Raw genomic sequence first — 15,038 nt, 5'->3', positions numbered from 1 at the left:
AGGGCATTGTATTTCTTTTAATAAAATAAAACCATCCAGACCTACTTAGGAAACAGATTCTTGTAATTGCAGGGATACAATTAAGTCATTACCAGACTAACTGGATGGTATGTGCATAATGCTAATGGTTCAGGAGTTGTCTCTCATCAAGAACTTTCTCCAAATTTGAACTAGAGGACTTCTGAGTTCCAAAATGTGTAACAAAGTCTGAGCGTTCATTGAGCACGTGCAGAGTGCATGCTTTACGCGGATGGTACAGCATATTCTTATAGAAATAACTGCTGGAGAGAAGACTCTGGAAGACTATCACGGTCTTCTTTAAGCCGAAACCTCATCTGCTCTTAAGTTGCTCGTGCATGAGGGCTCTTTGTGAGGAGGGACGGGATATAAATGCTCCAATACATACCTACTCAAAATTGAATCTAGTGTGCCCAGTGGAGGCTGGTTCCCAGGTAATTGGAGAACGACAGGGCAGCCTGACAGTACAATCGTAATCCGATTCCCCCCGAAGCAAGTTCTGCTATGTATTGTATGGTTCTGCAACTTAACTCTGATCACTTTGTAGGGCACACGTACACCCTGACTTGGGAGTGGACTTCCGAGTAAGTACCCAAAAGAGATCCGATTATCCCTCGCACAAGTTCAGCCCCAAAGGGCGTGAGTCTCGCCACCGCTCCCCTACAAACACCCAGGGAGCGCTGCCAGTTCGTTTTGCTGGCTTTCCTCGAGCGGGGCCTCGGCTCCCCCCGCCCTGCCAAGGCACGCTCTCCGTGCTTACTGTCCCTTTAAAAGCCTCCCCTCCTAGCCGCGGCTGCGGTTAGCTGGGGAGCGCAGGGGGCGGAGCGCGTCGCTGAGCGGCGGCCGGCGGGGCCAACGGGCGGCCGAAAGGGAGGCGGGAGCTGCGGGGGTGTCTGTCGGGTTAGAGCGAGGCGTGACCCAGTTGACGCGCGCTGTGAGCAGAGGGGAGTGAAGGGAGGCGGAGGTACACACAGCGGCTTCGGCGCCAGCTCCAGCCCTAGCTCTAGCAGCGCTGCCGCCGACCCCTCCGCCGCGGTGCTGTCGTCCGAGTCCCGCCGCCGGGTCAGCGTGCTTCTTCCGTCGCCTGTGAGCCTGGGGAACCTGCAGCTCAAAGCCGCCGCCAGCCACAGCACCATGTACCCCGGGAACAAACGGAAAAAGATCTGGAGGGAAGAGAAAGGTACTGCCCCCTCTGCCCGAGCGTCCTGCATCGATCCTCTCGCCCCCCGGCAGGAGAGTCAGTCGGGGCGGCCCCCATCCCAGCTTCCTTCAGGATAGGTGCAGGAGCGTGCAAAAGATGCTGCTCCCCCTCCCCGCGGTAGCTCAGGGCAATAGTAGTCAGTCCTCCGCTTTCTCCTTCCTGTTACCTCCGTCTTACCTTGGCAGGGCAGCAAAGCTCCTCCTCCTCTCGCCTCACCTCCCACGTCTCTTAGTGTGGTGTTTTTCTTTCAAACCCTCCCCCCCCCCCCCCATCCTTAGCTAACTGTTTCTCTCCCCTCTTCACGGGAGCAGTGCTGCTTCCTCGCGTTCCTTCAATGGGGAGTAAATAGGAGGGTACAAAATAGGCATAGCATCTGCTTCAGCTCCCGGAGGGACCCAAGTTATGGGGGTAGCAGTGAAATTATGAGGGGCCCGGGCTTGACATTTTGGTGCTACAGCCTTGTCAGGGGTTCCTGGATGAGTGGCTCTTTAACGTTAGCTTGTAATGTTAGACCTTATGCGTGGCCTGCTTGGGGATCCTATTTGATAGTACTGGTGCTCTCCTTTTTTCTTTGCTTCTCATATATATTTTTGGTACCCCTCTCCAATTCGAGAATTGGTACTCCTCCTCTTACATGGGTTCTGTGCACCATCTCTTTTCACTGCAGCCTTTACAGATATACTCTTTTTATGATTCTCTGAGGAGGGGTTATCCCACCTACTTTATGTACTTTCTGCTGGGTCATCCTTTCCCACCTTTGTCATTTTAGTATCTACAAAACAGAGCAAACTATGAAACTTATGTCCTACTCACTGTGAAGAAATGTAAGAAAACATGGTGTCTCTCAGCGCTCATTGTAATTGGTGTTGCAAATATAATCTAGAGTTTGGAAATGAAAGTATAAAGTGTCTCCTTCCTATTTCCTTGAAACTTTATTTTCTAATATCAAGCCCTTGAGACTGAAGTGGCAATTGTGGATAGAGGCTGACTGAGTCCTTTCCACTTCTTTCTCTCTGGTGCTGAAGCTATTACCATGGTGCCACTAATGCAGTGGTTGTGGAATTAGTGGGATGCTACAGGCCATTCTGTTGACATGAGTGTTAGTGTGTGTTATGCTTTAAAGAACTTGTTGTTTATGCCCTCAATATGAAAGTGTGTAAGGTAACCTCTGTTGACTACTGGACTAACTACTTCTGTGGAGAGCAACCTGGAAACTTACTGTGCTCAGGGTTCAAGTACTGTACTGGGACTGAGATTTGGATTCTAGTCCCTACCTGATCACAAAGCTCACTGGGCCCATCACTACTCTTAGCCTAACCTACCTCACAGGGTGGTTGTGAGGATAAGATCAAGGGGGAGGAGGATTATGTAAGCCTCCTCAAAGAAAAAAGGGTGGTATATTAACTACAATGTGTAAAATAAATTGGACACTTGAGGAGCATAGTCTCCAGCTGATGTTAATACCCTACTCTCAAGAACTGTGGTTATAAAAGGGTTGGGCCTATGAGTTAAAAACTACAGAGAAGCAAATAAAGTAAGGATGTTGGTTTGTACCCAACTCTGCTGATTAAAGTGTAAGTATTCATAGTATTGAAGTAATCAATGGGAACACAGTGCCCTTACTTTATTTAGAGTGTGTTAGTTTTGTTCTAATGGCATGTGTTGTAACTTGCAGGGATATTTTACCTTAAGGATCAGTGCATAATGGTAAAGGAAATGTCCCTACATTTTTAAACTATTGGCAATGTATAGTTTAGATCATAGTATTATACTCCATAGTATTAAAACTGTTTCTGTAACTACAGAGCTTGAAATTGCCTTCTTTGTGAACTTCATTTTGAGCAAAAGTACTCAGGTCTGCCCTGATTGTATATCTCATTTTGTCTGGATAAAGAGTTGCTCATCAGGCACATTCTATTACGCTTCTATGTAAACATGTGTAAGATCCTGCAGGTCTAGTTCAATATTAGCCTGATAGAAGATATATTTTTTCTGTGTATATCAACTGGAAAAACTGTTGTTCATATGGTGCAGCTTATACTGTATAATAAGCTTTGATCTTGTATGCCTCTGTATCTATGAAGCTGGACCAGGACATCTTGACAGCATCTTGTTTGAAATACTTTGAATTAATCTCACTTTGTTTTTACAGTACTCACTAGTATTGATGAAACTGTAGTAGAACTAAGGAGGTTGAAGAAATCTGTAATGGATTCAAGTGAGTTTAGGTTTCTATGAGTGAAACCCACAGGTTCTTCTGAAACTGGTGTTTTCTGAGCCATCCAGATTACCTGGACCTGTAAACTCTATTTTGCTTTCTGCAGTTGTATGCAAATTTAGTTGTACAAAAATATGGAAAATGAAGGCCCACCAAACAAAGCACAGTTCCTCCCATAGACTGACATCTGAAAACATTTTAGCCTGAGAGAATTTGTAGAAATGCACACTTTAGGGGCCACACATTCGTGTGACTGCACACTTTCCCTTATGACTGCGAATTTTGGAAACCCTATTCTGTCAGTGAGCAGATGACAAAATGAAAGATGCCTGACAATCCGTGAGAGACAGATGGAGTGGATTTAGCAATCTGTACATCCCTAAGTAGGACATATGAAGAAAAGCTTATAGTTAAGACTCCTGGTGGTGATGTGTTAATGAAGTTACTAGCAGTAAAAGTAGTTGTGTGGCTTTTCTCATAGCCAGAAGAAAACGAAGTAGCACCTACAGATTTGAAGTGGTACACTTGTGGTATGATAGCAAAACAAAAACAGAAAAACATTGAAATACTTGTTCTTCAGCTTCTCATGGTTTGTTGGATCACTTATAAGTGGCCTGGACTCTGCAGTGTTGCAAACTCTTGTGCCTCTGTTTGCTGTTAAGTCTGCTAAAGCTACAGCAGGCTAACACTTCACACCACATAAGTCTCATCTTCTCTGTGGATTATTGTATTTCTCTTGGGTTAAAACGTCTGAGGTTCAAATTCTGTGCTTATTTCTAAGAGTTGCAATGTGAAACTGTTCTCATTCTGTCCAACAGGACTTTGTTAACTTTTCCAGCTCAGGGTATTGGTAAAGCTGTGGAAAGCTTTTAAAAAATATTCCTGGTGAAAAGTTTAGACTCAGCAGTTACATCGAGGCGATCATACCTGCGATCCTGACATTCTTGCTGGGTGTTTCCAGACAGAGGGCTCCTTCTCTACCTGTCATTGTGCAGCTTTGCAAATAAGAACTTTAAGAATTATGGATGTTTCTCTTCAAGTGACAACCCATTTTGTTTTCCATATAGAGGGTAGTGTGAGGAGCTTATCCTATTGCTTTGAACCAATTGCTACATTTAGGACTTGATTCATATATGGGGACAATAGTACAAATGTACTTCATACTGCTACCACTGAAGCAGGGCAGGTGAATGTCACGTGTGCCTCCAGTAGGATTTCTTATATAGTAAAAACTTTTAGTGTTGCTGAACACTAAATCCTTTTAACATGATAACTTGTTAGTGCATGGATGCTACCTTTCAAAGTTATATTTCACTAGTGCTTGATTGTGTTGCTGATTGTAAGCCTCTCTGGGTCCTGTGTCAAAGCAATTAATAGTGACGCAAAACAAAGTAAGCTTTAAATGCGGTTCTGTGTTGCAAAGGAAATGGCAAGTGTCAGTTTGCAGTATATTTATAAAAAATGCTAGAAAAGAAGCCTAAGAAATAAATTAGCTATAATATCTCTGAAGGTTTGATTGGTAGGGAATGAAAGTGTCAATTAGAATATTAATTCTAAGTACAATGGTAACTGCTTTATGGTTGCCTTTTCTATAGTTTTGCATTCCTTTGCTTTTATGTGATGAACAGCTTTGAGCGTGGCATAATTTGCATAATAAAATTGCACTTAAAGGTGGCTCACTAGAAGACGACAACATTTTAAAATAAATATGCACTGATAAAACAATCCACATTAGTATGGGACTGTCAAAATAAATATGAAATGTAGTGCAAATAACTGCAAAAATAACTTACCTCATCCACGATAAAAAGTTGCACCTAGCAGCAACCCCTAAACATCCTGAAATTAGGGTAAGAATTAAGCAAATTCAGTCAAAATTGTATGTGAAATTTGCTTGTGTAACCTTAGCAAACTCTTTTCTATTGTGTCTGCCAAAAAACAGTACTCAGACTACCTAACTGTAGTTGTGACCTTGCTTTAGCTAAACCTTAATCTCTAATATGCACTAATTTGTTTCCTAAATAGAACGTTTGTTGAAGATGACACTGGAGGAGAGGCGTAAAGAGTATTTACGGGATTATGTTCCTCTGAAAGATATCCCAACATGGATGGAAGAAATGAAAAGCAAGGCTCAGAGTGATGGTGAGTCAATTCAGCTTGTATTTATGCTTAATAAGCAGAGTCCTATGTGTATAGAAGTCTTAAAAATTTTCTAATTCTTAATTGCGCTTTCCCTGCTAGATCTTGGAATGTAATCACTATGCTATGGAAAGCTGAGCCAAGGCAAGAGTTGAGGATTACCCTAATATTCTGCCAGGAACACTAAACTCTTCTCATTGCTGCATTGAATTTTACCCCCAGTGGAGTATCTTTTCCTTCATGGGAACTGCTGTTTTGCTTGGGCTTCTTGTTCTCAGTGGCTGATATCCACTGAGGTATACACAAAGGCTTGGTCCACCCAACATGTCTTTTGACATAGGACTTTTTTTATTTTTTATCTTCGATTTATATCCTGCCTTTTTCCTACAAAGGACTCAAGGCAGCTTACATTTCTCCTCCATCTTATCCCCACAACAACAACCCTGTGAGGTAGGTTGGGCTGAGAGTCTATGGCTGGCCCAAAGTCACCCAGCTGGTTCCATGGCTGAGTGGGGACTAGAACCCAGATCGTCTGAGTCCCAGTCGCATGCTCTTAACCACTACGCCGTGCTAACAATTAAAATGTATTGTACAGCTATTCCATATTTTCTTCCTTAATGGATTTTTTCTGCTAAGAAAAAATGGTGGGAAAATATGAGATAGCTATGAACAGAAGATAAAAATGTGGTCTGTGCCTTCATACAGTTCATTGAATGCAGTAATAAAAGCTTCATTTGGAAGCAGCCCCAGTGGGATTTATGAGTTTGAACATTACCAACTACTAGCTCTGAAAGTCCCTCCCCTTTCCACATGGGCTACTTGGAGGCCTGAGGGAATTGTTGAGGAGAAACAAGCCTAAAGCTGTGGTGGATTTGCCAAGCCACTAGTGTTCTTGTTTTTAAAAATCCTGGCCCATCATTCGACAGTATTCTTTGGTCCTCTACAGACCTCTCCTTTGTTATTAAGGAGAGAGAATTGATGTGAGCTCACTAACTAGAAATTTCAGAGCAATGGCAGAAAACATGTCAGCCCTGTTAGAGAATTTTATCATGCAATAATTCACCTAACACATAATAGCTAAAGATGTGTTCAAATGAGCTCTTCTGTGAGTACTGCTGAAATAAAGTGGCAAATTTTAGGCTACTCCCATTTGGATAATGGCATTTGGGGGAAGGAGCCTTTGGAATTAACCATTCGTGTTATAGCATTAGCTTCTATTTCCTCAGTGGACTGGGTATCTAAGGTATACAATTGGATTCATTGGCTTTCTCAAAACTATTGCTGCTTTTGATGTCCTTTCATGGGAATTCTTCAACGAGTCACTTCAGGGAGTAAATCAGAATGCCAGATAGACTTCAGCATTTAACTGCAGGTCAGATATGTTAAGAACAAGAACTTTAGAGCCTCTGGCTCTAAATCACGAATGCTTCCAGAGTTACATTGTTTTAGTAGTATGGGAAAGAATAAAATATTCTCTCTGCTCTCATCCAGTTACCCATATAATTTAAACTTGCAAGGAGATGGGCAGGTTGGTTACATTCATGCTTGATGCTAGAGCCTTTGTTTCTTTCTGAGAACAACTTTTGAGCAGTCTGCATATTGTCAAGTGTTTATTTGTTTATTTAATTTGCATGCTGCCCCCTTAGCCGTAGGCCCTCTGGGTGGCTCACAGTATAATAAATAGCATTTTAGTAAAAGTTAAACAATACCTTTCATTAAAATGATCATAGTATAAAATCAACCAATAAAATAACATCCAAAAATAATTGACAATTGATACATATTAAAATAGCATAAATAATTATACATACAAAAAGGTAGATCTGGCATTAAAATCAGGAAAAAATAAAATACATGCACAGAGGGAAATGCATTGCTTCCCAGAATGATACAGGGGTTTGAAAAGAGCACCTAATCTGAACATTGGTTTGAACATTTCACACTAAGGCTAAATGCTGACTACAGTGTGTGCTTGCATATGAAGTGGGCATCCATTGGAGTGAAAATTCCACTAAATTCCTGTTCTGAATTCCACTAAATTCCTGTTCTGTGAGACACAATAATTGCTAAGCTATTGATCGTTTTTCAGCTGTGACTGCACTCCTGAGTAAGGCCACTTAACGTTTGATTGGTATCAGTGGCAAAACGCTAAGTAAACAAACCTAAAGTCAGGGTAGAGAGAAAGGATAGATACTCATACAGGGAGCTGAGCTAAGCCTTCTTCACCTGAAAATGCCACTTATTAACTTGATATGAGCATCTGCAGTGAGCAACAGTTCAGAAAAGCAAGCTTGCTTGTTGTATGCTATTGTGTGTCCTAACTCCTAAGCAGAGTGTGAGAGGTGTTTGTCATGTTTTATCCTTATGGCTACAGGTGACTAAAGACAGATGCTCAGCAACTGTACCTTCTAAAACCTAAGCTGTAGTACAGAAGAAATTTATTCTTTGTGTTCATGCTTTTTTTTTTTAGTGATTTAATTACAAATGCTATGTTCCTGTTCTTAGATTCATTGTAATTGACTCTATTGGTGATTGTAAATCAAGTAGATACTTGGGCAGAATGAAAATCAGGGTGGAAGGAGGTATTATTTTTAGATGGTTTAGTTATATCTTTAATGAAAATAGTAATGAACTCCTCCATCTCCCTTTCTAGTTTCCCATCATGATTTAAATGTTGATCTTGGAGTATCCTAGCAACTGAACTTTTGAGTTATTTGTACTTGTGCTCTGTGTTAAAACTCTAGACCAAAAGGGTCAAGAAATAACTAAAAGTGAACTTACTTTTTTCTCAAAAGTTTATGCATATAATACTTAAGCCTGTAATAGTTTTCCTTTGTAAAAGGGTGATCTTTGCTTGTGTACTGCATTTTTATAGCATTTATAAGTGAAATAACTCTGTATGAAAACTACGCACGTTTTGCTTGCAAGCAGCTTCTCTCATAACACCTGGTCTTGAATCCTGCCAGTAGTACAGTGCTCCGTAGAAGTATTTGCCCTCTCCCTTCCATGTTTGTTGTGTTGTAACTTGGAACCAAAATGGTTTTGATTGGCATTGTTACCACTTCATAACAGCACTGTGAAGGTGTAAAATAGTTTTATTATGGCACCAAAGATAAATTAAACAGACTGGCACTTGAGGGTTTCACAGGTACTCACCCTTTTTGCTGTGACATACCTGAATACGCTCCAGTGCAACCCATTGCCTCCAAAGTCACTTTTGATAATCGTGTAGTTAAGTGGAATCCTCCTGTGTGCAGTTCCAGTATCACATGATGTCATTTTAAGTAAACTTTTTCTGGAGGGCTCCAGCATTTGTCAGAGAGCACATCTAAACAAAAACATCATGAACATTAAGAAGCTATTTTAAAAAAACCCTAACCAACCTGGTTCATTTATAAAAAAAAAAAAAAGAACACCCAAACCATGAACTGTTTAAGTCATTATTAGAAAATGGAAAGGATATGGCTGAACTGCAAGTCTCCCCAGAGAAGGCCATCCGCCAAAACTCAATGAAGAATAAGGAGAGAACATTAAGTAGAGATACAACTAAGAGACCAGTGGTAATGCTGGAGGAGATGGGGAGATTCACAACTGAGATGGGAAAAAATGTCCACGGACGATTATGATTTGGATGCTGCATTGTTGGGCTTTATGCAGGAGTGTGAAAGAAGAAAGTCATTCCTGAATCTCAGCCTGTTTGGAGTTTGCAAAAAGACATGGAAGGCACAGTAAATATGGAAAAGGTTCTTTGGTCTGAACAAAACAGAACTTCTTGGCCTTGCTGCGAAACTGTACCACTGTTTGGTATAGAACCAGCAGTGCTAATTGCCTCTCACAATTAGGTGTGGTGGTGGCAGCATCATGTTGTCAGGATGCTTCTCCTTAACCAAGACTGGGAAACTAGACTCAGGACAACAGTTGGCCTATATTGAAAATAAAATTGAGCTGAAACTTAAACTATGGGCTTAAGCCTGAATAGAAAGTGGGATAGCAAGCATTGATAGTTGCTTGATGTATAAAAGTTGCTGGGAAGTGAAAAAGAGTGTTTCTGCTTTGTACCCATTATGAATGAGTGTTCTGTACTGCTTCAGCAAGCCACATTTGCACGATCAGTCCAGATGTGTTACAATGTGTGAGGGCCTTCCTTTGCTTTTCCCTTGTCCATGTGCTGCCTTTCTCTCACTCAGACACATGGTTGAGTAGGGGAGATGCTGCCCCCAGGCATTCTGGCTTGTCAGGACATACTGGAGAGAATTTTGCTGTCTCAAATTGTATCCTGTGCTTCAGATGATAAAAGCGTAAAGGCGGCTTGAGCTTCAAGCTTCTTGCTTGGTTGCTCTGACAAGTTCAAATGCTCACTAACCCTTTCTTAATTTGCCTGCTGCTGCTTTCTTGAATACTTTTGCACATTCTGTACAATGCCTCTACTCTTTGACTTTTTTTTCATCTTCCATAAACCTTGCAGTGGGTGTTCTTGAAGTTATGGAGCTAGGTGTGGCTCAGCCCTGTCAGGAAGCTGAAGGGACCAACTTGTCTGTATGTGGGAACGTAGGAGGTTAAATCCAGCACTGCTGTTACACTGACAGAACAGGGAGGAAAGTGATGCCCCCTCCTACCTGAGCTTGCTCAAAATCTACTCCAGAGGATTGGCAAAGTCTTCAGAGCAGAGTTAGGGTATCACAGAGGCCGGGGAGGGGGGTGGAAAGGAAGAAATGGGGGGAAACCTTGTTGTGCTAAATTCAACAAATGCAATGTTGGATTTAACCCCAGGGGTGGAAGGAGCCCACTGATAAATTACTTTTGTTTGCATGCACCCTTTCTTGTTGGTATTGAACCAGACAGGTATGGATGGCCTCTGCCAAACATAAGCATAGGTGGCATTCTGACTTGCTCTGCCAGTCAACTTGAATATCTCTTCAAGCACAACTAGGAAAAGCAGTGCATACAAATGTAGCCTTCTAAAGGCACAATCTATATGCTCTCTGGATTGATTGCTTGTTATCAGGATAGAACTTGGAGTGCGTAGAATAGCTTCCTCATTTCTCATTCCTGTTCAAAAATTACTGTGGTCTTACAATTCACCATACTTTCAGAAAAACTGTTGTCTAGTTGCCTGGATCAGGGACTGTTTATCCATGGTTCACTTCAATATTATGCATTCTTACAGGCCACTTAACCTTTTCCCCTCTTTCAAACTGCTTATATTGACCTTTTCACGCAAACACTTGCTGTAATCAACTGTTGTTGCATCCACCACTCTTACTCCTAGGGTGGATTTTGGGTTTGGCCATAACACCTCCAAAGTCCAAGATGACAGCACAAGAAGGTGCCTGGTAGGTGCTGGAACTTTTGTTCTGAGGAAGAAGCAAACTTCTGGCTGTCATGAGAAAAAGAGGGGATGTCTTCATTATTCTTCCCCTCACTCCTTGGCTGTTCCACCTCTCTCTGTTATTCCAGGATAGGGTAGACAACTTGGTGCCTGCCAGATGTTTTGGATGATACTTATTTATTTGGAGTGCTTGTATGCGGCCCCATTCGCATAAGCCTCAGGGCGGCTTCCAATCAAATAATAATGTACAAAAATATACAGAATTGGAAACATCCCGGAGTTAGATAAAAGCAATAAATAATTTAACAATCAATTAAAATAACATTTAAATAAAAAGGTCTTGGCCTGGTGCCTCCCATTATCCCTAACCATCAGCTTTGGTGGCAGGCCTCATGGCAGTTGCAGTCTATAAGATCTGGAGAGCACCTGGCTGCCCATCCTTGTTCTAGGAGCGTGGTAAAAAGATAAAACTGCTGTTACTTAGGTGCCAGACAAAATATTTTCATTTAATCAGGAATTTTAAATTGTCCACACATTTTATTGTACAAGCTTTAATTACTTTTAGCTTCCTTGCCATCTTCTTGTATCTGTTAGGTAGGTGTGTTGTATGGTAAACTGAAGTCAGGACAAAGAGTGGAATAAAAATGTTTTTAATAAAAATAAAATGATCAAAATAAGGAAGAAGCAAATAATCCTTGAAGAGAACACCCTACTGGCCAAGGAAAGGACAGTGATGTGCTATAAGTTCATTTTCTGGTAGCATTTGATAGTTATATTTTTGAATTTGTTGCTTAGATAGTCCTGTGAGCAGCAGTGTAGTGGTTTTCCATTACAGGCAGTCCCTTAGCTATAAACATTCGAGTTACGAAAAACCAGAATTTATGAACAATCCTACTTATGAACATAAAGCCTATTAATTTTTTTAAAAATAACTGCAGGAAATTGTGATTACCATAGAAAGAGAGAGGGAGGAAGGGGAGCAAGGGTGGCCTCCCAGACAGGCCTTCCTACCCATTCAGAGAGAGAATTCTCTCTGGCATTTCCTTAGTGCAAAGAGGAGGTCCTGGTGAGTTGGAGGGGGGTGCCTAGAGAAATTCATGATTTTTCCACTTTCACAAGGGCCCTGTGCAGCTAACCACGAATGTAGAGTGCCTGCTCTATGTGATCTGACTTGCATACAAATTTGACTTAAACACGAGGGTCCATTTTCTCAGGAACGGAACTCCTTCATAACCCAGGGACTGACTGTGCTACTTGAATAGGTCATTCACTAAAATGTTTAAGGAAATCTGAAAAACTTGTTCTCCTGCAAAAGTTTCCCTCTGATTAGGACCCTGATTTTGAAGCAGAAAATCTTTCCTGCTGTTGACATTCAGTTACCTCTTCTAGAACTTTTACAGGGACTTTTATGTGGGTTTTCAACAGACGCTAAGAGTCCTGCTTCATTTAGTCTATCATCCTGTTCACACAGTGGCCAATCAACTCTCAATAGGGAATGGGCAGGCAGAACATGAAAGCAAGAGCACCCTTGCACTCAAGTTCCCCAGCAACTGGCTCCCATTGGCATAGTGCCTTTGGTATTAGAGGTGGCATGGAGCCATCAGGGTTAGTAGCCATTGATAGCCTTCTCCTCCATGAATCTGTCCAGTTCCCTTTTAAAGATGTCCAAACTTGTGCCCATCAGTACATCTTGAGGAAGTGAATTCCACAGTAATACTAGTTGCTCTGTGAAGAAGTACTTACTTAGCCATTCTAAATCTCCTAAGGTTTGGCATCATGGGTTATCCTGTTCTTGTACAAGAATATTTTATGCAGCCTTAATATTACAGAATACAAGTAATACTAAGGTAAACTAAGACTTAAACGTATCCAAAACATTATAAGATGATGCTAATAGCAGTTAACTGGTACATAATTGGATCTTGCCCCTGGAAAAAGGTAGTTGTGCTGGTCCATGAGAGAGAAAATCCAAAATCTAAAGTTGAACAATGCTTTTAACCAACATTCAAAATGAGTTAGGAAGTTTTCTAAAACTCTTCACCCCTAGGGGATGGGGGAAGACCCAGAATTAGAACTAGTAAAAGTGGAATTGGCAGATTAGTTTTCTATACAAGTTGAACGGAACATGCAGTCAATCCTTCTAGTGTTTTTGCATACGGTTATATTGACAGCCTTCTATTAAACTTGCTTAACAGCTCCAGACTATCAGCTTTATGTTTCTTCTTGGTAATATTTTTTTCAAAAATTCCTGAATTCTATGTTTTGACAGTAGAGGTCCTCATATGTGCTGCTGTTTTTGTTTTATTTTGTTTTACTGTTATGTGATTTCACTTCTTTAGTTAAAGGCTTACAGAATGGTTACATTCAAAGTATGTTAAAATAACACAAAGATTAGATATCACTCCAGTGGCACATGTATTATCCAGGAAGACATTTTCATGCAGTTGAGTTACTTAGAAGCAGAGTTGCTCTGTGTCCTTCACGATAAACATCTAATAACATTTACTTGGATGGAAAGCTATACTTGAGTGCAGGAAACAATAGGTAATATTATAAATCTTTCCCTGCTCATGTTAGTAATAGTAGGTCATTACCAAAAGTTTATTTTAGTCAGGAAAACTGAAAAAGCACAGCCCTGTACAAAAATTTGGCCTTGGTTCTCTCAAACATACTTATTTTCTTGATAAAAGGCTCCCTCTAGTGGTCTGTTTTGGAGAAAAACATAGATTTGTGCAAGAGTTCTGTGTAACACCTACCTGGGTTCACATTTTTTCAGCTTGTGCATGTTAGTTTTGCACAGTGCTTTTTTTTGTAAAAAAAAAAAAAAAAAAAAAGAAAGGTTCCGGAACTAATGTCGCCAGCAGTAAGCGCGTGACCACACACACCAATCCCAAGCCGAGCAGCGTCCCAAGCCGAGAGCAGCGCCCTCACTATCAGATAGCAGAGAGCAGACACAAAAGCAGCCTGCAGGCACTATGTTAATGATGTTTGCTGCTGATCTGCTACGATTCAAAATCACTTCGTAAAATCCATTGGAAAAAATGGTGCCGGAACGCCGTTCTGGTGTGTTCTATGACAAAAAAAAGCCCTGATTTTGCATAACCAGGATAATTTTGTGTGAGGTCTGAGGGACATCCAGATCAGCCAGCTTAGCAACCAACTTAAAACATTAGGCTGTGCCAGTAAAAGGCACAACTTCTTGTGGGTTTTTATTACAAAAACAACCCTCTGGAAAACAAAGACACTGGCAAGGTGTTAGAGCGGGTGGTGGCGGGACAACTCCAAGCACTCTAGGATGAAACTGATTATCTGGACCCATTTCAGTCCGGCTTCAGACCCGGGTACGGTACTGAATCTGCCTTGGTCGCCCTGTACAGGACCTGTGCAGGGAGAAGGACAGGGGGAGTGCGTCCCTGTTGGTTCTTCTGGACCTCTCAGTGGCTTTCGATTCCATCGACCATGGTATCCTTCTGGATAGGCTAGCGGGATTGGGGATCGGAGGCACTGCTTTGCAGTGGTTCCACTCCTATCTCAATGGCCGATTCCAGAAGGTGGTGCTTGGGGGACTATGGCTCTGTGCCATGGCAGCTATGCCATGGAGTACCGCAGGGGTCCATTTTGTCTCCTTTGCTGTTTAACATCTACATGAAACCGCTGGGAGAGGTCATCAGGAGGTGTGGGCTGTGGAATCATCAGTACGCTGATGATACCCAGCTCTACCTCTCGTTTTCCACTAATCCAGGTGAGGCAGTGGCTGTGCTGAACTGGTGCCTGGCTGAGGTAATGAGCTGGATGAGGGCCAATAAACTGAAGCTCAATCCAGACAAGACGGAGGTCCTGTTGGTTGGCGGATCGGGCTTCGGAGAGGGTGGATTTGACCTGGTCCTGAATGGGGTTGCACTCCCTCTTAGGGACAAGATCCGCAGCTTAGGAGTGCTCCTCAACCCGGAGCTTCATTGGAAGCTTAGGTGACAGCGGTGGCGAGGAGCGCTTTCCTTCAGCTTCAGCTGATTAATCAGCTGCGCCCCTACCTGGAGTACGACTGCCTGGCGATGGTGACACACGCGCTGGTGACTTCCCGCCTTGACTTCTGTAACGCGCTTTACGTGGGGCTTCCCTTGATTACGGTCCGG

General features: G+C 42.1%; 1 protein-coding gene across 6 annotated transcripts in view; it reads left to right on the top strand.

Moving 5' to 3' along the window:
- Window positions 1-946: 946 nt before the first annotated feature.
- Window positions 947-15,038, top strand: part of MACROD2 (mono-ADP ribosylhydrolase 2) — a 920,410-nt gene continuing 906,318 nt past the window's right edge. For all 6 annotated transcript variants that reach the window (XM_044454670.1, XM_044454671.1, XM_044454668.1 and 3 more), the window contains exons 1-2: window positions 947-1,198; window positions 5,463-5,579. In XM_044454670.1, the coding sequence (XP_044310605.1) occupies window positions 1,153-1,198; window positions 5,463-5,579 (163 nt within the window). In that variant the 5' untranslated portion in view covers window positions 947-1,152. The remainder of the gene's footprint in view (window positions 1,199-5,462; window positions 5,580-15,038) is intronic.

Source organism: Varanus komodoensis, unplaced genomic scaffold (assembly GCF_004798865.1).
Source record: "Varanus komodoensis strain SLA01 unplaced genomic scaffold, ASM479886v1 scaffold7_3, whole genome shotgun sequence".
Lineage (NCBI taxonomy): Eukaryota > Metazoa > Chordata > Lepidosauria > Squamata > Varanidae > Varanus > Varanus komodoensis.
The sequence above is the reverse complement of the archived record's forward strand: the minus strand, read 5'-3'. Positions and strand labels throughout refer to the sequence as shown.